The following is a 23,999-nucleotide window of genomic DNA, read 5'->3' as shown; positions in this document are numbered from 1 at the left end:
TTTTTTTTTTTTTTAAAGATTTTATTTATTCATTTTTTGAGAGAACGTGCGCGAGTGCATGAGCCGGGAGGAGGGGCAGAGGCAGAGGTAGAGGGAGAGAGAGAATCCTCAAGCAGACTCCCCGCTGAGCAGGGAGCCCTCTGTGGGGTTTAATTGCAGAACTCTGAGATCATGACCTGAGCCAAAATCAAGAGTTGGCTGCTTAACTGACTGAGCCACCCAGGTGCCCCTAGTTTTCTAAAAAATATTTTCTGTTTAATGATTTTATAATACTATATTTCCTTTCTTCTTGGTGGACTTTATTATTTCTTATAAGGCATGTATGTTAGCAATGAATTTTCCCAGTCTGTTCATCTGAGAATACTTTTACTTCTCTTCATTTTTGGATAATAATTATGCTGGATATAAAATTTTAACAGTTTTCTTTCAGTTTGCACTTTGGTTTAATTGACTTTTGGCCTCTACTGTTTGTGCTGAGATGTCAGCCTTGTATTACTGTTGTTTTCTATATGTTGAGTCATATTTATCTTGATGCTTTTAACAATTGTTTTTGTTTTTGAAATTTTACTATATTTTGTTAAGTTGTGATTCTCTTTGTTTTTTATCCTTTTGTTATTGAGTTCTTGGATCTGTAAGTTAATGTTTTTTCATTAAATTTTGGAAGATTTCCCCCCATAGTTTGAAGAAACTTGAAGAAAGTTTTTCTTCCCCATTCCTCTTTTTTTTGGCTCTTGCATTATACCTACGATGGAATACTACATTGTCTCACAGGTTTCTAAAGGTCTGTTAATTTACCTTCCATCGTTTTCTCTCTGTTCTTTAGATTGGATAATTTCTTTTGATCTGTTGAAGTTCACAGACTCTGTCTTTTGCCATCTGAATCTGCTGTTGAGTACCTCTTGTGAATTTTTCTTTTTTCGTGTTTACTTTTCACCTCTAGAATCTTCATGTGATTCGTTTTTATCTTTATTGGAATTTCCTTATTGTTTACTGTTAATCTGTTTTCTTTTAATTATTTAAACATACCATTTTAAAATTAGTTGAATGTATTTATTGCATGTCTTGGAAGTGTTTGCAAAATCTGACACTTGGAACTTGAATCATTTCGTTGATTGACTGCTTTTTTTAAAAATTATGAGTCACACTTTTTTATTTCCTTGCATGTGTAGTAATTTTGGTTGAAAACTGAGTATTTCAGATAAATATTATAGCAAGTCTGACTTCTGTTTTGTTTGTCCATGGGTTGTTGGTTTTCTTTTTTTTTAAAGATTTATTTATTTGAGAGAGGGAGAGTAAGAGAGGAGGGAGCACATGAGCTTCAGGGGCAGAGGGAGAGAATCTTGAGCAGACTCTGTGCTGAGTGCAGAGCCTGATGTGGGGCTTGATCTCACGACCCTGAGATCACCACCTGAGCTGAAACTGAGTTGGACGCTTAACCAACTGCACCATCCAGGTGCCCCACTGGTTTTCTTTTTAAAAAGATTTCATTTTTAAATAATCTCTATACCCAACATGGGGTTTGAACTCACAACCCTGAAATCCCAAGAGTTGCATGATCTACTGACTGAGCCAGCCAGGCGCCCCATGGGTTATTGGTTTTTTGTTTGTTTTAATAATTTGCCTTGTCTAATCTCCAGATTTTATTTACTCCATGGTGTGCAGCATCTGGTTTCTCAGCTTATTTATGTTTTTTATTTCTTCTCTGTTTTCTCTCCCTCTCCCTCTCAACTGGGACGGTGGTTTGGGTGTTAGTCCCATCATCAAAGCCATTGACTTATGATTTTCTTACCTTAGTGTGTAGTAATTTCTCAATAATAAATGCCTCTCAATTTGCCTCTCAATTTGTTTTTTCGCTGGTTGAAAGGTTACATGTGAAAATTTTGTTTAATTTTATTTCTGTCTTTTTTTGTGTGGAGGGAAATGCTGACTTCCACATTGGCATTAGTGTTTAAAGCACTGTTTTTTTATAGTATGCTTTAAATTTTGATACCTTCCCAGTTTTTTACTTATTGCGAATAAATGAAAAATCTGTAATTTGGACAAATATATGGAAATGTGAAAAGCACTAGATAAAGAGATTTATTGAATATTTATAGTAGTTATATAGAATATAAATAACTTGGGAATGATGGGTAGGTAGTTCTTTTAAATCTAATTGGAGTTTTTTGGAAATATTTTTTTGCTCCAAAAATTCAGTATGAGATTTTCTGAATTGTCGATTTTCTTTCTTTCTATCTTTCTTTCTTTCTTGTCTTTATCTTTTTCTTCCTGTCTGCTTGTCTGTCCTCTCATTCTTTCTGTTTTTCTTTCTTCTTGGTATCTTTCATGAGTTAAAGAGACAGAGAATCCAAACGGAGCATTGATACATAATTTCATTATCTGTTTATGGTTACATTGCTACCTAAAAGTAATTTTTAAAGGCCAACATGAAAAGAGCGCAGGTATGTATTTAGTGAAACTTTCATATTAATTGAAAGTCAAATGGAGTGTAACAGGCTCAAATTGAAAAACATGGAGAAATTTGGAGGTGGGGGGATAGTCTTTCCTGGTGGCAGGTAATATAGGAATGCCAGACTGCATCATAGAAGTCAGTAACTTTTACAAATTTTAAGTGGCAATTTAATTTCCATTAAATGACAGAAATTTTCTCATTTACTTATTAAATATAAATTCTTTTCCACCATCACATCGTTTAGACATTATCTCCAATATTTTGGGGCACTTATTTTTCCTTAGAATTGAATATGTTTTCTGATGCTGTGTCAGTCACATCCTAGGCCATGCTTAAATTTTAAGTATTAAATTTTTAATTTTTGGAGTCTAATGAGCTTTTATCATACATTTTTATGTCTATGAACAGATTGAAATAATCTGTTACTTTTCAAATGACTCTTTTTGGTATTTCTATTACCTGAATGTTTTCTTCATTGAAAATGCTATAGTGTATATGCTGAAGTATTTTTCAGTTCAGAAAAATAGATATATATATTAGAATGTCCATAAATTTTTATTATATGTATAGTAATAGTAAAATAGATTATATGAAAACATGCCCCAATTTTAAATAATGCTTCTTATGGATTACTCTTAATATCTTTCTTATATTTTTTTCTATTTCCAGTAGAGAAATGTATATATATTTATAAATTTTTTATAGTTAGAAAAATATATAAATGTCATTGAAGCAGTACGGGATTTTCCTGCTCTAATATGAGAAATGTTTTTATGTTAAATAGGGACTCAACTTTGGTCAAAAAGCAAAATATGCTCACTTGGTTTTACAGAATTTAGTGGTTATTAACGTTTAGTAGATAAAATAAACTAACTGGATTCAGCTTTAGTGAGAAATATTCAACACTTAAAAAATTATTATAGGATAAATATGAGGTGTATAGGTCCAATTGTAGTCATTTTGGTCTTCTCATGTTATTAATGCTAATAAAACATTATTTGAAAGTAATTAGACAGTTCTATCTGGAATTCATCTTTTGGTGAAATCATTTTGATTTTTAACCAAAGATTATTTGTTAAGTTAAACTATAGCAAGCATAGATTAATTCATTCTATGTTAAAATGTCTTAGAGTGTTGTGGTTTTTACACCAGTATTAAACTTATGTTAATATTTCTTTTACAGACAATTTAATTTTTATTTTACTTAATTTAAATCATGGAAAAATTTTATAAACATATCGGTATTATCCCGATAATTGAATGTTATAGTTTTGGTGGTATGATTTGTATTAAAAATGACTAGTTTCGCATACCATTTTATGAGAAATACAGTGTATTACAGACTAGATATTTTTAATTAATATTTTAATAGGAATCAAAGTTCTTTTTATATATTTCCTTTTCTGTCAGCCACTAGGGGATCAAGGCCTTTACTTTTTGTTCATAATTATTTTTTTCAGACTTAGTTATTAAGCATTAAGATTTTTATCTAGGAGGATACTTGAAAATCTTAGTTTTTTAAAAATAATCATAAAAGTTTTGGGGGATTTTTGGGGCACCTGGATGGCTCAGTCATTAAGCGTCTGCCTTCGGCTCAGGTCATGATCCCAGGGTCCCAGGATCGAGCCCCATGTCAGGCTCCCTGCTCAGCGGGAAGCCTGCTTCTCCCTCTCCTGCTCCCCCTGCTTGTGTTCCCTCTCTGGCTGTCTCTCTTTCTGTCAAATAAATAAAATCTTAAAAAAAAAAGTTTCTGATTTTTTTCTAAATGTTTATGAGGAAAGAAATGGTATAATGAAATCAATTGAACATTACTTTGCTTATGGAATTGTGTATGATACTCAAATTTTGCTATACTTTGTTTATACTCAAATCAGTGGTCTGTGGCTGAATGCCCTTGGAGATCATTTTAAAACTTAAAATAGATTACTATGTAAATTTCGAGAATTGAATATGAAATTTATTTGTAGGTGTCATTTATGTTTCAGCCTTTTTGCTTTTTAATTATTTTTGATTATCATTCATTACTTGTTGTCATCATTATTCATTATCCTGTTCTCTTGCTTTTCATGATGAGAATTATTTACAGATTTAAATATGTATTATCATTAAACAGTGGTTTCTTTGTATTGATTTTAAAATAAATGTGGTAGCTTCCAAAGGGCTTTATTAAGCCTGTAGTAGAGGAAAAAATAGTGACTCAGAACCAGCTTTATGCCATACAGTTTGCATAAGTACATTTAGGGTATAGTATAAACCACCATTATTTTCTAAGTATTTTAATTTGTTCTCATTTTTTGGTCTTCATTAAAAGGAACAATAACTAGTGAGAGATAAGCAAGTTTTTAATTTTTTTTAAAAGATTTTATTTATTTATTTGACAGAGAGAGACACAGCGAGAGAGGGAACACAAGCAGGGGGAGAGGGAGAGGGAGAAGCAGGCCTCCCGCCTAGCAGGGAGCCCGATGCGGGGCTCGATCCCAGGACCCTGGGATCATGACCTGAGCCGAAGGCAGACGCTTAACGACTGAGCCACCCAGGCGCCCCGCCCCTGAAGTTTTTAATTTTAATGAAGTCCAGCTTATCAATTACTTCTTTGTGGATTGTGTCTTTGGGTTTTGTATCTTGCATCACCATACCCAAGGTCATCTATGTTTTCTCTTGTCTCCTAGGAGTTTTATAGTTTTGTATTTTACATTTAGGTCCATTTTGAGTTAATTTTTATGTCTGTTTATTTGAATGTGGATATCTACTTGTTTCAGCATCATTTGTTGAAAGAGTATCTTTGGTCCATTGTACTGCCTTTGCCCTTCCTTTGTCAATGAGAAGTTGACCACATTTATGCTGGTCTATTTCTAGGCTCTTTATTCTGTTCCATTGATTTATTCGTGTATTCTTTTGCCAATACCATACTATCTTGATTACTATACCTTTATAATACATCTTGAAATCAGGTAGCATTGATTTTTCAACTTTGTTCCTCTCCATCAGTAATTGTGTTGGCTGTCCTGGGCTTTTGCCTCTCAAGATAAACATTAGAATAATTTCTTGTTTGCTATAAAATAACTTTTTGGGATTTTGATTGGAATTGTATTGAATCTATAGATGAAGTTGGGAAGAACTGAGATCTTGAGAATATTGAGTCTTCCTATTTATGAATATGGATTTACTCTCCATTTACTTAGCTCTTTTTTGGTTTTATGCATCAGTTTTATAGTTTTCCTCATGTAGATCTTGTACATATTTTGGGGGGGCTCCTACTGTAAATGGCATTGTGTTTTTAATGTCCTATTCCACTAGGAATAGGTATATAGGAAAGGAGTTGACTTTTGTGTCTTAACTCTGTATTCTCCAGCCTTGGTATAATCGCTTATTAGTTCCGGGATTTATTTGGTTGTATTTGGATTTTCTTCATTGATGATCATGTCACCTGTGAACAAAGACAGTTTTAGATGTTCCTTCACAATCTGTATACCATTTATTTCCTTTTATTGCCTCACTGCATTAGCAAGAACTTCTAGTACAATTCTGAAAAGGAGTGGTAGACGGGACATCCTTGCCTTGTCCTTAGTGGGAATCCTTGGACTTTCTCCCTATTAAATATGTTAGCTGTAGGGTTTTGGTGGGTAGTCCTTATGAACTTGAGAAAAAGTCCCCTCTGTTCCTAGTTTATTTAGAGTTTTTAACATGAATCGGTGTTGGATTTTGTCAAATATTTTTTCTGCATCTACTGATACCAGTAATTTTCTTATTTATAGAATTCTTTAATTGATTTTACTTATTTATTTATTTATTTTTAAAGATTTTTATTTATTTGACAGAGAGAGACACAGCGAGAGAGGGAACACAAGCAGGGGGAGTGGGTGAGGGAGAAGCAGGCTTCCTGCGGAGCAGGGAGCCCAATGCGGGGCTCGATCCCAGGACCCTGGGATCATAACCTGAACCGAAGGCAGACGCTTAACGACTGAGCCACCCAGGCGCCCCAACTTTAATTGATTTTATGATAGATCATATTAATTTGCAAATGGTGAACCAGCCTTGCATCCCTGGGATAAATTTCACTTAGTCAAGATATATAATTCTTTTTTTTTATTAACATACAATGTATTATTTGTTTCAGGGGTACAGGTCTGTGATTCATCAATCTATAATTCTTTTTATGTTTTTTCTTTTGCATTGGATTAGTTAATATTTTCTTGAGGATTTTTTCATCTTTGTTAATGAGATCTATTGGTCTGTAGTTTTCTTGTAATGTCTTTTTTTTTAATTTTGGTGTTGGATAATGTTGGCTCATAGAATGAGTTACAAGGTATTCCTTCTGCTTCTATCCTCTGAAAGAAATTGTAGAGAATTGGTATAATTTCTTCCTTACATTTTTGGTAGAATTCACCAATAAACCTGTCTGGGTCTGACACTCTGTGTTTTGATAGGTTATTAATTATTGACTCATTATCTTTAGTAGTTATAAACCTTTTCAGATCATCAGTTATTCTTGTGTGAGTTTTGGCAGATTGTCTCTTTTAATGAATTGGTCCATTTCATCTAGGTTATATAATTTGTGCGCATAGAGTTATTCATAGTATTCCTTTATTATCCTTTTTATGTCCATGGAATCTATAGTGATGTTCCCTCTTTCATTTCTGAAAGTAGTAAATTGTGTTCTCTACCTTATTAGTTAGCCTGGCTAAAAGCTTATCTATTTTATGGATCTTTTCAAAGCAGCTTTTGGTTACGTTAATTTTCTCTGTTGATTTCCTATTTTCATTTTTGTTGTTTTCCACTCTAATACTTACTTATATTTTCCTCTGCTTACTTTGGATTGAATATTCTCTTCTTTTTTTAGTTTCTTGGGAAGCTTGATTAGTGATTTAAGTTCTTTCTTCTTTTCTAATCCATGTATTCAATGCTATAAATTTCCTTGTAAGCACTGCTTTTGCTGGATTTCACGAAATTTTTATGTTGTGTTTTCATTTTCATTTAGTTTAAAATATATTTATGTTTTCTTAAGATTTCTTCTTTGACCTACATGTTATTTTTAGTGTGTTATTGTGTGTGGGTTTTTTTTTTTTTTAGTGTGTTGTCTAATATCCAAATATTTTGGAATTTTGCTGCTACTTTTTATTTCTGGTTTAATTCCATCGTTGTCTGGGAGCAAACAATATATGATTTCTAATCTTTACATTTGTTTAGGTATGTTTTATAGCCCTGAATGTGGTATACTTGGTGAATGTTACATGTTAGCTTAAGAAAAGTGTATATTCCGCTGTTACTGGATGAAATAGTCAATAGATGTCAATTAAGGACAGTCAGTTGATGGTATTGTTGAGTTCATTTATGTCCTTACTGATTTTCTGCCTAGTGGATCTGTTTCTGAGAGGAATTTTAAAGTCTCCAACTAGAATAGTGTATTTATCTATTATTTCTCCTTGTAGTTCTGTCCATTTTTATACCATATTGTTTTATACTCTATTGTTAGGCACATACATGTTACAGACTATTATGTCTCAATGGAGAATTGACCCCCTTTATCATTAAGCAATGCCCTTCTTATCTCTGATAACTTACCTGACTTTAAGGTCTGCTTTCTCTGAAATTAATGTAACTAGTCTTGTTTTCTTTTTTTTAAAATTATGTTATGTTGGGGCGCCTGGGTGGCTCAGTCATTAAGCGTCTGCCTTTGGCTCAGGTCATGATCTCAGGGTCCTGGGATCGAGCCCCGCATCGGGCTCCCTGCTCAGCGGGAAGCCTGCTTCTCCCTCTCCCACTCCCCCTGCTTGTGTTCCCTCTCTCTCTGTGTCTCTCTCTGTCAAATAAATAAAATCTTTAAAAAAAAAAATAAATAAAATTATGTTAATCACCATACATTACATCATTAGTTTTTGATGTAGTGTTCCATGATTCATTGTTTGCGAAAATCTTGTTTTCTTTTGGTTAGTGTTAGCATGTTATGTTTTTCTCCATTCATTTACTTTTAATCTATATGTGTCTTTATATAAGGTGGGTTTCTTGGAGACAGCATATAGTTGATAAGCAAGTTTTTAAATATCAGGAATGTATATTAAATTCACCCATACCTTACTTGAAATTAGGTTTATAATTATGAATATATTAAAATGCACATATATACCTATGTATTTTAAATCTTTACTTTTGGAAAATATACTGAGTAATTTGTTTTTAATTTTAATTCCTTCAGTGTAATCTATAAACTTATGGCATCGACAAGTGAAGGAATCAGAGTACAAGCTCTCAAGGCAATGGGCTATTTTTTAAAACACCTGGCCCCAAAGTGAGTATAGTATGCATGAAATCTAAAATGGGCTGTGGTATATTACTTTTTTATTTTATAGATCTTTGGATAGTATTTGTGTTCTGTGATTTCTCTAGTTTCTCTTTCCTTTATTTTTATTTATAAAATCTATGTAAATGTAATCCCATTTCTGTATATTAAAAGAAAAAGTGGAAACAGGAGTATATACTTTTTTTATATAAAATTTAAGTTTTCCATTTGTTCCTTGTTCATTATAAGAATACATTTGTATAAATGGAATTTTAGAAACCATTGAGACTTCATTTTATGTGGCTTGATTATCATTTGCTCTACCTATAGTATAAAGCTGACATTTTAACCTCACTATGATGTATTTGTCATAGTATGTTCTGCTATAAGGATAACTGAAAACTAAAACTTCTGTGTTTTTTTTTCTTAGCTGAATATAGATATTCATGTCCTACCTATTATTCCTTATACCAAGGTCGGTTTATTATAAAAATTAACAGTTGTAGCAATAGAGAAGTGTTGGCAAACTGTGGTCTTTATGTGGATTCCAGTTGGCTGCCTGTAAATAAAGGTCCACAAAGTCTAAAGTATTAACTGTCCAGCCATTTGCAGAAAAAATTTGATGAATCCTAGGGTAGAATTAAAGTTTATGATACTTTAGTTCGTAAATTTTTGCTTGGAAGTTTGATTTTGGTATATTTATCTTCACAGTATTCATTTTCTTAATTTTTTTTTTTCATTTCTTCTACCTTTTCCTTCATTGCTTTTCTACTTAATGACTTATTGGGCTTTAGATTATCATCTGTAGTGGAGCTTAGCTCAGTGCTGATAGGGAGTAGAAACTAGTTAATAAATAACTGCTCTGGAGATTATCGTGGAGATTTTTGCTGTGCTGTGACATAGCCAGTCTTGTATTTTTTTTTTTTTTTTTTTGAACATCAGCTGTCCTCTAGCTGTAGTTTATATTTCTCTCTCTAAAGATTTTGTGATCTTATGAGTTCTAGGTTGAAGAAAATTAGGAGAGTTACTGAGTTGGAATTTCTTGATGGGATGTGAAAAACATTTTTGTGTCTTCTTCATCCAACTTGCATTCTAAGTAGTGGATAATAATACTCTGCATTTGATTATTTCTTTTTATGAAATCGCAGAAGAAAAGCTGAAGTCATGCTTGGACATGGATTATTTTCATTGCTAGCAGAAAGACTCATGCTTCAGACAAATTTAATCACAATGACCACATATAATGTTTTGTTTGAGGTAAGAATATATTTAGAATTTAATCTTACTGATTTCTTATCTTAAGAGTGCCTGTATAATTTAGTTGATAGTATCTAGATGAAATAAGGTAATTTAGGTTTGATAAACAATTTTGAAATTAGTTATATAAAGGAGATGTGGCTGCATCTTAAATCTATTAATCTGTGAATTATTAAAAAGTATGAGCATCTCTGTTAAGTATTTCCTCTGTTGTATTGATGTCTCATTTTGTAATTAAATAAAAATAGAGTTATAATGTTGAAATTATTTTATATAATGCAGAAGATATTTAGCATGATAGCATTGGATTGTGTACTTAATATTGATTAGTGCTGTACTTAAAGTTCATTAATAGCCATAGTACAGTGATTATGCTAATATAATCTATTGTTTTACCTTTGTAGATTCTTATAGAGCATATTTGTACTCAAGTGATACACAAACAGCATCCGGATCCTGATTCTTCAGTAAAGATACAAAATCCTCGTATGTATTTTATATACTTTTATTTTTGCTTGTTTTTGTTTTTTCCAGCTTTATGGAGATATAAATCTTGACATACAATATTGTCTAAGTTTCAGGTGTAGAGCCTCATGATATGATTTATCTACATATTGTGAAATGATTACACAGTAAGGTTAGTTAACACATCCATCACTGCAAAGTTACAGTTTTTTGTGCGGATGTGTGCTGAGGACTTTTAAGATCTGTTCTCTTAGTAACTTTCCATTATACAATACAGTATTGTTAACTTTGGTCACCATATTGTACATTAGATCCCTAGAACTTACCCAGCTTATGACTGGAAGTTTGTTTCCTTTCAGTACTTTCACCCATTTCTCCCCTCCTTTTTTATACTTTTAATAACTAGCTTTTGCTAATAAAAAGAAAGTCACTAGGAAAAACCTGAAGTTGGTTGAAACATACTGTTCAAGGAGTATTCCATCATAGGCAATGATATAATACTAGTTTTATTTTTGGTTAATGTTGAATATAACTTCAAATTGACCTTAAGTTATATGGAAATGTTTATATAGAGGTTTTAAAGAATTGTATGTGTATAAGATACTGATTTAACGTATGTTCAGATTTTCGGTAAAGTTTTGATTGCACTATTTAGTGATGTCAGGCCAAATTACATGAACCATGGTCATAGCTTTCATCTTAAATTATTGTCAAGTTAAGAATACCAAGTTTGGAATTGAAAAATATCTGCTTTCTTTATTGTTTATGAACTTAGTCTTGTTTAACAGCCTTTTCTTTGGTATTTAGATTTCTTAAGCACTTTTACAAAGTGTACAGTTTTCATCTTGCTTTTTAAGATTATTGACATTAAAATAACTGGTTTGTAGAGTTTTGAAAGTTAATTACCTTTTGGGTGAGTTATGTTTGTGGTACTCTCTTTCAGTACTAGTTTTAAAAACACATGTCTGAAGTTTAATTTTCCTCAGCCTTCAGGGAGACTTGATGTCATTATTTTAGAGAGTTAAAAAAAGAAAATCTCGAGTAAATGTATATAAATATAAAATATATTTTATGTGATTATGGGGAAGATGGCTTGTTGAAGTAAGAATTTTAGAATATATTCTTTATGTAATATACTGTCTCAGAAAAGACACACTGTATAGTATGGTGTTTAAGAACATAGGCTGCCTGGCTTTTTTTTTTTTTTAATTTTATTTTATTATGTTACGTTAGTCACCATACATTACATCATTAGTTTTTGTTGTAGTGTTCCATGATTCATTGTTTGCATATAACACCCAGTGCTCCATTCAATATGTGCCCTCCTTAATACCCATCACCAGGCTAACCCCCCCCCACAACACCCTCCCCTCTAGAACCCTCAGTTTGTTTCTCAGAGTCTATATATAGTCTCTCATGGTTCGTCTACCCTTCCGATTTCCCCCCCTTCATGTTTCCCTTCCTGCTATCTTCTTTTTTTTTTTTTTAACATATAATGTATTACTTGTTTCAGAGGTACAGATCTGTGTTTCATCAGTCTTACACAATTCACAGCGCTCACTATAGAACATACCCTCCCCAATGTCTATCACCCAGCCACCCCATCCCTCCCAACCCCCTCCACTCCAGCAACCCTGTTTGTTCCCTGAGATTAAGAATTCCTCCTATCTGTGAGATCATATGATACTTGTCTTTCTGTGATTGACTTATTTCGCTTAGCATAATACCCTCTAGTTTCATCCATGTCATTGGAAATGGCAAGATTTCGTGTTTTATGATGGCTGCATAACATTCCATTGTATATATATACCACATCTTCTTTATCCATTCATCTGTTGATGGACATCTTGGCTCTTTCCATAGTTTGGCTATTGTGGACATTGCTGCTATAAACATTGGGGTGCACATACCCCTTCGGATCACTACATTTGTATCTTTGAGGTAAATACCCAGTAGTGCAATTGCTGGGTCACAGGGTAGCTCTATTTTCAACTTTCTGAGGAACCTCCATACTATTTTCCAGAGTGGCTGCCTGGCTTTTAATCTTGTCTGTATGTTTTAATAGTTGTGTGACTTTGGGTAAATTAGTTCATTTCTATGTGCCTCAGTTTTCTTATCTCTAAAATGGGGATAATAACAGTATTTAGCTATCATTGTATATGAGTTAATACCCGTATTTTCTTAAAACATTGCCTCATAATAACATATTTCTTAAAATTAGTGCCTATTATCATCATCATTATTGTTATGATTATCATCATCATTGTAATCATTGTTCAGGTAGAGAAATTTTCAGTTTGTCATTAGAAGAATTCAGAAATTACTCCCCAAATGTCTTTCATTGTATGATAAAGTATCTTCATATTTGCTATTTTGTACTTACTGCTTCAAAATCACCAAAAACCTTGGCAAAAGGCTAGTATAGAAGTTCTAAATTGTAATTGGGTATGTAAAAACTTATATATTATTTAACTTCAGATTCAGGGTTATAGCTGTTTTTGTTTCTTTAAAGTTCTGGATTTAAGTATATATTTTAAAGAATTTTTTTCCTTAATGCTAAGTATTAGAAATTTAGACAGTGTTATATTTAAGACCATTACAGTAGCAGTTTCATTTGTATTTATTTGGGGGTGTTGAATAGGTTTTTATTTCCTTTGTTTTTTTAATCTAATTTAATTTTTGAAATCATGGAAGAAAACCTTGATCGCTTTTAAAATTATGATAAAGGAAAGACTATATTATGCATACCAGGAATTTTATTGAAGAAGCTGAGAATTTTTTCTGTTTTTCTGAGATTCTGATTATAGTTTTTTTTTTTGAAGATAACTTTACTATTTGGCAGAGATTGTGAGAGTTGTCAGTCGTTTTACTATTATTTAATTCATTTATAATTTAATTAGATTTAATGTAAAATTCAAGTTTTAAAATTTTTAAAGTTCAACTTTTATACATTTGTAATGACAATATAAAAAAATCCCTTTCTTATGGATGCTTTCTAAAGAATGTATTGTCATCCTTTTCTGCAGATGATTATTTTTTTATAACACAGAAACAGATGTTTTCAGTAGACATGTATGTCAGGGAAACTAGAGAAATATATTAATGATCTTCCATCATGAATTTTTTGTGATATTTTGGTTTTTACTAATTTATGAATTATCTTACAGAGATACTAAAAGTAATTGCAACCCTACTTCGAAATTCTCCCCATTGCCCAGAGAGCATGGAAGTTCGCAGAGCCTTTCTTTCTGACATGATTAAACTTTTTAATAACAGTAGAGAAAACAGAAGGTAAGTGGGATCAGAAAGCAATTATTTGCACTATTCAAGTCCAGGTTTGAATAAACCCATTTTTTTTCTAATAAGAATTGTTTTTAAAAATACTGTGAAATGAATTTTCCATATGCTTTTTTCATTAGGGGTATATAAATAATGTACCATACATTTAAATTGAGTTTTCAGTACCACCATCTTTAATTGTTTTAATACATATATAGAGGTGCCTTTTTTTTGGTTTGTTTTAAACTTTTACTTTTTAGAATTCTTAGAGATGAGTATTTTTTTTTTTTTTCAGTAATTCAGTATCCTCTTACAATTTTCAGGAGCTTGCTACAGTGTTCTGTATGGCAAGAATGGATGCTTTCTCTTTGCTATTTCAATCCTAAGAATTCTGATGAGCAAAAGATAACAGAAATGGTATATGCCATATTCAGAATCCTACTTTACCATGCAATCAAATATGAATGGGGTGGCTGGCGTGTGTGGGTAGACACCTTATCAATCACACATTCAAAGGTAAGTTTTTTTTGTGAAAATGTATTTTAGTGTTTTAAATGTCTATAATTTTGATTTTACTCATTCTCTGAAAGCACAGTGAAAGGAACAACTAAAAAAGGGAATCACTAAAAAGAAAATAAAGTTTTTCCAATTTCTTTAGACTCAAAATGGGTTTTTCAAATGTTACTTATTTTATTTTTTTTTAAAGATTTTATTTATTTGACAGAGAGAGACACAGCGAGAGAGGAAACACAAGCAGGGGGAGTGGGAGAGGGAGAAGCAGGCTTCCCACGGAGCAGGGAGCCCAATGTGGGGCTCGATCCCAGGACCCTGGGATCACGACCTGAGCGGAAGGCAGACGCTTAACGACTGAGCCACCCAGGCGCCCCTCAAATGTTATTTTTATGTATGTTTAACTTAATAAAGTGAAACCTCAAGCCACAGCATAAAGTAACTTATATTTTAAAGTAGCCTTTTTTGCAGATAAGATTCTCTGTTTTAGGGTAGTTTGAAGCTTTTGAACACAAGGTGGCGCAGTATATTCAAAGATGAGAAGTTATTTTAATAATGTAAGGTGGTTGGGTAAATAGAAAAGCTCAGGCTAATGTTTGCCTTTTGCTCACATTACAGTCAGTTAAAAAATTGATTTGGAAGAATCTGCTAGTCTTTTTTTTTTTAACCTAAGCCAGTGTAAATTAGTTATTTATGTATAGCTTTTGTTTGAAATTGTTCATGAAATATTCTAGACACACAAAAAGGTATAAAGAATAATGTATCTACCAGTATTTATGGTACTAGGTTCTCCATCCCAATTGCTTTGTCTAGCATTGTTAGCCCCTCTCTTCTTCCCTACTAACCTTAATTTGGGTGTTTACATTATTTCTATTTCTTATGTATAGTTTTAACAACACATATGTCTAAACTATTAATAAAGAATTTTATTTTTCATGTTTATACTTAATATAAATGGTATCATATTAAACACATATTTCTGTAGCTTGCTGTTTTTGTTTGTCATTGTTTGAGATTCATCCACATTGACCCATGTAGTTGTGTTTATTTTCTCAGTTGTGTTGTATTCCATGGTATGGCTTTATCCATTTACCAGTCAATGAACATTTTTGCTACATTTTGTATATATTTGGAAGTTTCTCTCTATATGTTCCTAGAAGTGACTTGCTGACTTGTAAGATGCAGATGTTGAACATTAGATGATAATGCAAATTTTTTTCCAAGGTGGTATATCTATTTCCATGCTCTCCAGTGATGTATAAGTTCTCATTGCTTCACATCACCTCATCACTTGGTACAACTGGAGTTTTAAGATTTGCAAATTTGATGAATTTTAAATGCTATATCGCGATAATTTTAATTTATAACTTCTTATTTCATGGGAGCTTTACAAATATATTCTTGTCTTAAGCTCTTCCTTGCTCTATTATTTATTAATATCTTCTGCCAATTTGTGGCTTAACGACTTAATTTTTAGAAATGGTAAGATAAATTTATATTTATCTTCTGAGGAAATTTTACATTTCAGGTAATTAATGCAGTAAAATTTGTTAGTTTCTTTTATGGTTTATACATTTTGTATCTTGTTTAACAACTCTTTATTCACAAGGATTGTAATTATATAATTATATAAATTATAAATTGACTAGAAGGAATAAAGAACAGAAATGATAAATTTGATATATCTTTAAATGTTTTATTGACTATCATAGGTATTTCTCTGAAATATTTTGCCATTCTTTTGGAGTATATCGTCATTAGTATATAAAATATACTAAATATATTTTTTAGGTGTTTGAATAACTTTTAGTTATTTGAAAGTACTTAAGAGTTATTTATTCCTCTTTCTCCTTAATGAGAGAAATGTACGTTACTATTATAAGGATTTACAAAGGTAGTTTAGATTAGAAAATACCACTCGACTAATTTATGTTTGAGAATCATCTAGTGCTAAATAAGACAAAGAATTGATTTTATAAAATGGCTTTTAATCACTCCATTTTTGAGCTTACCAGTTTAGTCTAAGGCTGGGTTCAGCCAAATATGGCCTGAGAGTCAAATCTAGCCTGATGTGTTTTTATATAAACGAAGTTTTATTGAAACACAGCCACTTCCATTCATTTATATATTTTTCTCTGGCTGCTTTCATGCCACAAGTATTCAGCGTTTGCAAGAGAGACTGTATGGCTCCCAAGCCTAAGGTATTTACTATTTGGTACTTTACAGAAACTGTTTGCCATCTCTTGTATAACTTAATTTAGTTTGTGCTGATGCCCAGATCTTTTGATTTTTATTATAGAAGGCTGCTGCAATCTGGACTAATTTTCTGCTAGTATTGTTTACCTCTTTACAAAAGATCATGAGGAAAACAGGATTGGGTCTTATATTACATTTGGATTGGATTTCAGATCTATGTGGGGGAATTCTAGGTTAGCAGAGTGCCAGTATAAATTAGATTTTTCAGATTTTCAAAATGGTGTATGTTAATTCAGTGCTTTTGTATGCACTTCTGCTTGTTCCAAGTCCTTAAGGATGGCTAGAGGAATATAACCTTTAGAGCAGTAATATTATAAAAGTACAGCCTGAAGACATCAGGAGCCTGGGAGACCTTTTTAGGAAGGTATGAGGTCCTTCTTTCCCAGTTACATATCTATTTGAAAGTGGATTTTTTCATATACATAAACCAAAACAGTATATAATACAACAGATTGAATATAAAAGCAGATATTAGAATGCAACCATCTCCTATTAAGCTAGAATTTAAAGAGATGTGCAAAAATGTGAAATCCTAGTACTCTTCTCAGTATTATTATTTTTTGTTTTGAAAAAGTCATTTTTAAAGAAGTGTTTATATTAATATACAATGGCTTTATTGTTATTTTGAAATGAATTAATATTTGTAAAATTTCTTATTCTTAATTTCTAAAATGATAAGTAGTAATAGATATAACTCATAAATAAAAAGTTTTGGGGAGCCTCAGTACTTTTTAAGAGTGTAAAGCATCTTGAGACAAAACATCTTGAGAACTGCTGAAGTCATAGGGTATTTAGGGCCATTAGTCTAGTCTCTTGAGGTTGGACTAGGAAGTACCTCAGGTATCTTTGAACTTTTGAGCATTTATATCCAGTTACCAGTCCATTTGTATAAGCAATAAAGAGAATATGGGCTTTGGACACAGGGTAGTTCTGCGTTTGAATTCTGGTTTATAGTAATTTTTAGTTGTATAAACTCAGGTAAGTTTCTAAACTTTTCTTAACTATCGGTGTCTAATATTAGAAATTGTCAATGAGGATATATATGTGAAATTAATGAAAGAAATCACAGAAAATAGAATTAAATGTTTAGTGACTATTTTCCTTTGTTAAAGCTCTATCATTCTTCCTGGTTATCTCTTTGTTTTCATTCTCATTGTCAGCATACTAGTTCAGGGCCCAAGTCACTTCATGTTTGATATAAATTCAACTTTTAAAATGAGGAATTACTTATATCCCCAGTAATTTGTATAGCGTATATGCTTTGAAGTGTTACAATAGAAGAATTGTGACTACCCAGCCTAACATGCTGTGTGGTTTTCCCTATCCAATCCCCACCCCAAACCTAATCAGCATTTTGCGTTTTATCATTTGCTTCTTAAAAAAGTTAAAAAAATATATTCCTAAATGATATATTATTAGATTTCCCTATTTTTATATTTTATGAAAATGACATTGTACTGTGTGAACGCTTTTGTTACTTACTTTTTTCTCTGTCAAACCTTTTATTTTTAAGATTTTTTTTTATTGTTACATATAGCTTTGGTTCATTTGTTTACCATGCTGTGAAAAACTGAGGTGCTCAAAGGCAGTGGTTTTACTAGAGTTATCAGTTTCATACTCCTTATAACTGTGGCTCACAGTAAGAAATTTATAGTGACCACATATGTATGTAGACACACGCACACAAACCCTTTTCCTCTCATACACCTGAAACATAGGTTTCAGGGGATAGTATTTGCCCTTACTAAACTTTGGTTTATAGGGATGCATTCTTATGTTTTCTTTTTTGTTTAAAAATGCTGATGAAGCCCCGGCAAGCTGATTCTGTGATCTGCCAGCTGAATTGTCTTCAATTTGAAAAGAGCACTGCTCTAGGAAATATAAGTAGGAGTAGAATTGCTAGATCCTAAGTAATGTTCCATCCTCTACTCCATGACACTTCAGATTTCTTATTTTTGCAAGGTTTTGTCTTCTGCCTACGTTAAAGTTCCCCCCTCAGTGATTTTGTATGTAGTTTTTTATATATGCCTAGATCACTTTGACTCTGCACATTTCTAATGGTCAGTAGCCTTAGGTATTATTTTCCTCTAGATTTATTAAGCTAAAAATAACTTACATAATGTTACTCCCTCCATAAACACTTTGTTCAAATTTTCATAAAAAGGGAACTAAGGTAAGTTTCTTTTTTAACAAAATAGTTTTTTCTACCTAATCTTTCATTTTCCCTTAAAAAAAGGATTTCCTACCTTACCTTCCACTGTTTCACTTGGCAAAAATCTCTGCTCTTTGTTGGTTCTAGTCTTTTTAAAGTATATCATTCTTTGTTAAATCTTCATTTTGGTTTATTCATGGCATGGGCTTTGTGTTCCTTTGCACTTAACCAAATCCTTTATATTTTTCAGGATTTAGCTAGCTAAATCACTTATATGACAGTTTTTCATACAGTATGTATGAATGAATTCACAGCACTTAATTTTCTGTTGGTATCTTAAGTGTCTCTCTCTCTCCCTCCTTTTCCCCTTCCCCTGACTTCCTTTCTTCCTCTCTCTCTCTCACTACCTAGTCTTCAACTAATCAGTCTTCTCTACCCCTTACTCAGTTGCTTTGCCTGTGGGTATCTAGTGCATCTGTGCTGCCCTCTATCACTGCCGGCTAACCCCCCCTCCCCGCTTGTCTCCTTCTTCTTTTAGCCACACTCTCTCTTTCCTGTCCCTCTCTCTGTTCTTCCCTTCAGCATTCCTCCATCCATTCTGTACCCCTGTCTTCTCCCTTCCCCCAGCCTATGTTTCTTTTATTCTGTTTTGTCCTCAGTGAATCTGTGTTTGTTTTGTCTCTGCTTCTTTCCTCCCCACTGTCTCTCTTGGGTGGTTAGGTACTCTTGGTCTCTCGTTCATTTTCAGTTACTCTATGTCTAGGTCTTTCTCCAGGTGCCCACTACTTTTCTTCCCCTTTCTACCTTAACTCTTTCTTTTTTACCTTTCCACGACTCTCTATCTTCTTCTATTTGAGTACTTTCTAGCTACTATGTAAGATAGAAGGATGAATTAGGAACACATCTTACCCTGAAAGAAGTTAGTGTCTAATATGGGAGATAGTATAAGTACAAAAAGACTAAAAAACTAAGGCAGGAAGGAATAAGGATAGCTTCACATGAGGGCATCTGAGAGGTTTGTAGAAAAGAGGTCATTTGATGACAGCATTGAAAGGTAAGTAGGATTTGGGCATGTAGAGTTTGGGGTGATGAGAATCACTGGTGGAGGAATTGACATACACAAAGGTAAGAGGTGGTGGTACTGAGGAAAAAGCATGGTGAATTGTTGGTTTGCTTGGGGGTTAGTACACGAAGAAGAGGGGTAATTAGTAATAGGGCAAATGTAGACTACTATTTAATTATAGATGATCCTATAATCTCTCATATTATATTACTGGTTAAAAGTGAGTTCTCATGTTTTTTTTTTGGTTGTTCATTGTAGTCTCATCAGCAGGGACAAAAGGTTTTATACATCTTCATATCTCCCATAGAACTGTGAATAGAGCTAAGTACTTGGCAGTTGCACATTAAATATTTGTTGTGGGAAGGAGAAGGAAGACTAACACCATCATTGTTTGGGGCTATTTAGTTCAGCTGTCACATGGTACCATGCCACCCTGTGTGTGCCTTAGTGTCTCAGTCTTCTCTTATCAGTGATGGATGAAATAGCTTCAGCAGCTGTCTTTTAAAGCACCTGTGTCATCACCACACACAGTAGGGTTTGGGAGTCACTCATCAGAGTAACATGGGATGTGTATTTTATTATAGTCTCCTGGACCTCACCTCAGAATCTTAATCTCAGTCTCATGGGATGTTCCCAGAAATTTGTGTTTTGAAGTCAGTCTTTCTTATGCACCCTAATTTTGAGTGCCCCTCTGAGTGTACAGGGAATTATTTTTACTAACTTCCCTTCCCACCTCTACATTAAGCTGCTAATATAATAAGCTCTTTAGAAAGTATCACAGATAGAGAGGAATTCTTCGTCAATTGAATATGGACCCCAGTTAAGACCCCTTAATCCTTCTTTTTTATTATTATTAAAGAAAACCTTTTTTTGTCATTCTGGAAACATATGTTACAGTGCAGAGAATGTTGAAGGAAAAATATAAACTATTCTTACGTAGTTCTCATACCAGTATTTTTTAGACTCAATTTATACACAAAAAGCCCGAAGTATGCTTTGTTTTATATGTATATACTTATAGTTTATGTATATATTATATATAGTTTTTATGTATTTTAGCTTATTTAAAACTGTTACATAAAACTGTTATAGTTTATATATATTTATAGTTTATATATTATACATAGTTTATATATACAGTTTTAATTAGTTTATATTTTGTCTTCACTCCAGTGACTTATGGCTTTAAGCAGATATTAAAACCTTTACACAGAAAATAGCTACTTTATGGAGAGGCCTCTTTTGCCCATTTTGGTTCAAGAACCAGTCTTTGAGTCAAGTTTTAGGATTAAAATTATAAAATGAAGTAAATGCCGATTAAGTCAGTTGTAGAGAATTTTTATCTGAATAAAACTGGACTTAAAACTTTTTGCTGTTAAAGTATACTTTAAAAAATAAATGCTAAAGCTTTACTTAACCCTGGGGGGGGGGGGAAAGAAAGCTTAGAATTATAAATTGGTTCTTGTGATTTTTATCTTTAAAGTTTAGTAAGCGTCTTTTAGTTTTATTTCTTTGTGTGAATTTTTTTCATTGATGAAAGCTTTCTCATAAGGTTTATACAGAATAATTTATTTGAATATTGCTATGTTGATTATTTTTGGATTTTTAATATCTTGACATCCATTTTTAAAATAAAGTGGACAACTGACATTCTAAGGTGCTTCAAATCAGTATTTACTAAAGTTTAAGATGGAGCTTAAGTGATTCAGTAAGTAGGTGAACAGTTTGTAGCATGCTGTTAAAAATTCTTCCAGAAGCATGGGAACCACATTTTTTCTCTGAAAATATTCATTCTAAAGCTTTATATTTTTATATATGTGATACTGAAGTGATGCTTATTTTTTCTTTTTGCAGCCATTTAAAATCTCAATATCATAAATTTATAACATGGTTCTTGATAAAGTACTGGTCTGTAAAAAACTAATGTTGCAGAATTGTATAGCTTTTGCAGAGTTACATCAGGATACATTCAGCTGCTATAAAAAGCCAAAGAAACTCAATTGCAATTTTATTGTCCAGTTTGATAGATTTCCTGCCACCTTTGTAGCAGGGAAGCTGTTTGTCACTGTATCTCTCTCCTCCAACAGCTGAACTAGATTTTATAAGCAGTAATAGGGTCTTCTAGTGTAACTGCCCTGTGTTGTTTACTTTGGTCTTAAGGTTTCAAATATGTACCTGTTAAGAGTAACCTTTGTAATTTCATTATTTTCTTATGTATTCTCTAGGTTGTTATTGTTTATCTTTTTTTCTTTTCTTTTTTAAATTAAGTAGCTTCTACGTCCAACGTGGGGCCTGAACTTCTGACCCTGAGATCAAGAGTCCTATGCTCTATTGACTAAGCCAGCCAGGCACCCCTCTTTTCCTTTTTTAAAATGCTTTAAATGGAACACTATCTTGAGTAATTAATTAAGACTATTTTCACTTGGTATGCTAGATTGCCTCTACTCTTTAATAAAAATTAAGGCATTTAGAATATCCTGAATTATGAGAACTATTCAAAAACATTTTTTTCTAAACAAATAAAACTCAAAACTTTAGATACTGTTTTTTGTCTAGGCCTATATTGCCACGAAGTAGAATGGGTCTATGACTTAAAATAATAAATGAGTAAAAGTTATTCACACTTACATGAATTTCAGTGGCTGCATATTATTAGGTATATATAATATAGTACATCATATTAAGGAGAAGTAAAGTTAAGAGCAAAAGCTGAGCTTGATGTAACATCTGAATGCTATCAGGCTACTTGTAATTATAGGAAGGACTGATTGAGTAAATAATTTAGGTTTATTTTTTCATATTCTGGCATTCTCCAAAATTTTATTTGGAAAAATTCGTGGAGGTGATATTTTAAAAATCTGTTGATTTATGTTACAATGCACTACATAAATACCGTAGTTTAACTTTTATTTATCTTTGAGCAGTGTTGGGTCTGTTTTTATATAAATATCTCCTGTTTTTTAGGATAAATTCCTATAATTCCAAGAATCTGCACATGTATTAAAAGGTTCTAATAGGAGCTCCTGGGTGGCTCAGTTGGTTAAGCATCCTAGTCTTGATTTCGGCTTGGGTCATGAACTCAGGATTGTGGGATCTAGCCTCACTTGAGATTCTCTTTCTCCCTCTCCCTCCACCCCCCACCCTGCTTGCACATTAGTGCTCTCTCTCCCAATAAATAATAAATAAAATAAAATAAAAATAAAATGTTCTAATAGGTATTGCTAAATTACCATCTAAAAATTTGTAAGAATCTGTACTCTAGGTTTTCATGAGAGCACCTGTCTAGGCAATTCTTAAAATTGGTCAAGATGGCTTTTAAAAAAAATGATTAGTAAGTTATTAACTGATATATATATTTTAAAGATTATTTATTTGACAGAGAGAGACAACGAGAGAGGTAACACAAGCAGGGGGAGTGGGAGAGGGAGAATCAGGCCTCCTGCCGAGCAGGGAGCCTGATGCGGGGCTCAATCCCAGGACCCTGGGATCATGACCTGAGCCGAAGGCAGACACTTAACGACTGAGCCACCCGGGCGCCCCTATTAACTGATATTTTATGTCACTGTGCTTCCTATCTTGATCTATATAAATGAAGATACTACTACCTACTTTTAGGGTTGCTCTGAAGATTATGTGTGTCAATATATGCCAAATGCTTAAAACAGTATACGGTAAGCATTCTGTATATCTCAGCTATTGCTACAAGTATTTAAAAATATGTCTGGTATTGCCTACCAAAATGAACCTAACTTGGTATTTATTACATGTGTATTTTTAAGCATGTTGTGGAACTGGGGAGCAACTGTTGATTTACATAGAAATTCTCATATTCTAAGGAAGTTGAGGGTAGAATATATTCTTTTATTCTGTATTTTTTTTTAAAGATTTTATTTATTTGACAGAGACACAGTGAGCGAGGGAACGCAAGCAGGGAGAGTGGGAGAGGGAGAAGCAGGCTTCCTGCCGAGCAGGGAGCCCGATGCAGGGCTCAATCCCAGGACCCTGGGATCATGACCTGAGCCGAAGGCAGACGCTTAACGACTGAGCCACCCAGGCGCCCCTAGAATATATTCTTTTAAATAAGTTTATTTTAAATTGTGCAATGTTTCCATGTGTTAATATGGTATTTATAGAGATTAAGAAAGTACTAAGTGATTGGAAAGCCTCTCTTTAAATTGCATCTTCTCTTGGTGTTAATAAGGAAGTGTTGCTCAAAAATCATATTTTGAAAGAATAAAGTTTTTTTTTTATATTTATTAGGGTTGCTTACTAAAAAAAAAGGTGAACT

At 32.8% G+C, this 23,999-nt stretch overlaps 1 protein-coding gene across 6 annotated transcripts in view; it reads left to right on the top strand.

Annotated features, from left to right (window-relative positions):
• The window catches only part of LRBA (LPS responsive beige-like anchor protein), a 758,742-nt gene that overhangs the window by 154,374 nt on the left and 580,369 nt on the right, over window positions 1-23,999 (top strand). For all 6 annotated transcript variants that reach the window (XM_032412965.1, XM_032412964.1, XM_032412967.1 and 3 more), the window contains 5 exons: window positions 8,646-8,738; window positions 9,878-9,986; window positions 10,391-10,472; window positions 13,619-13,742; window positions 14,054-14,246. In XM_032412965.1, the coding sequence (XP_032268856.1) occupies window positions 8,646-8,738; window positions 9,878-9,986; window positions 10,391-10,472; window positions 13,619-13,742; window positions 14,054-14,246 (601 nt within the window). The remainder of the gene's footprint in view (window positions 1-8,645; window positions 8,739-9,877; window positions 9,987-10,390; window positions 10,473-13,618; window positions 13,743-14,053; window positions 14,247-23,999) is intronic.

This window comes from Phoca vitulina, unplaced genomic scaffold (genome assembly GCF_004348235.1).
Source record: "Phoca vitulina isolate PV1807 unplaced genomic scaffold, GSC_HSeal_1.0 scaffold14, whole genome shotgun sequence".
NCBI classification, from domain to species: Eukaryota; Metazoa; Chordata; class Mammalia; order Carnivora; family Phocidae; genus Phoca; species Phoca vitulina.
Note: the sequence above shows the minus strand (reverse complement) of the source record. Positions and strands in the feature narration are given on the sequence as shown.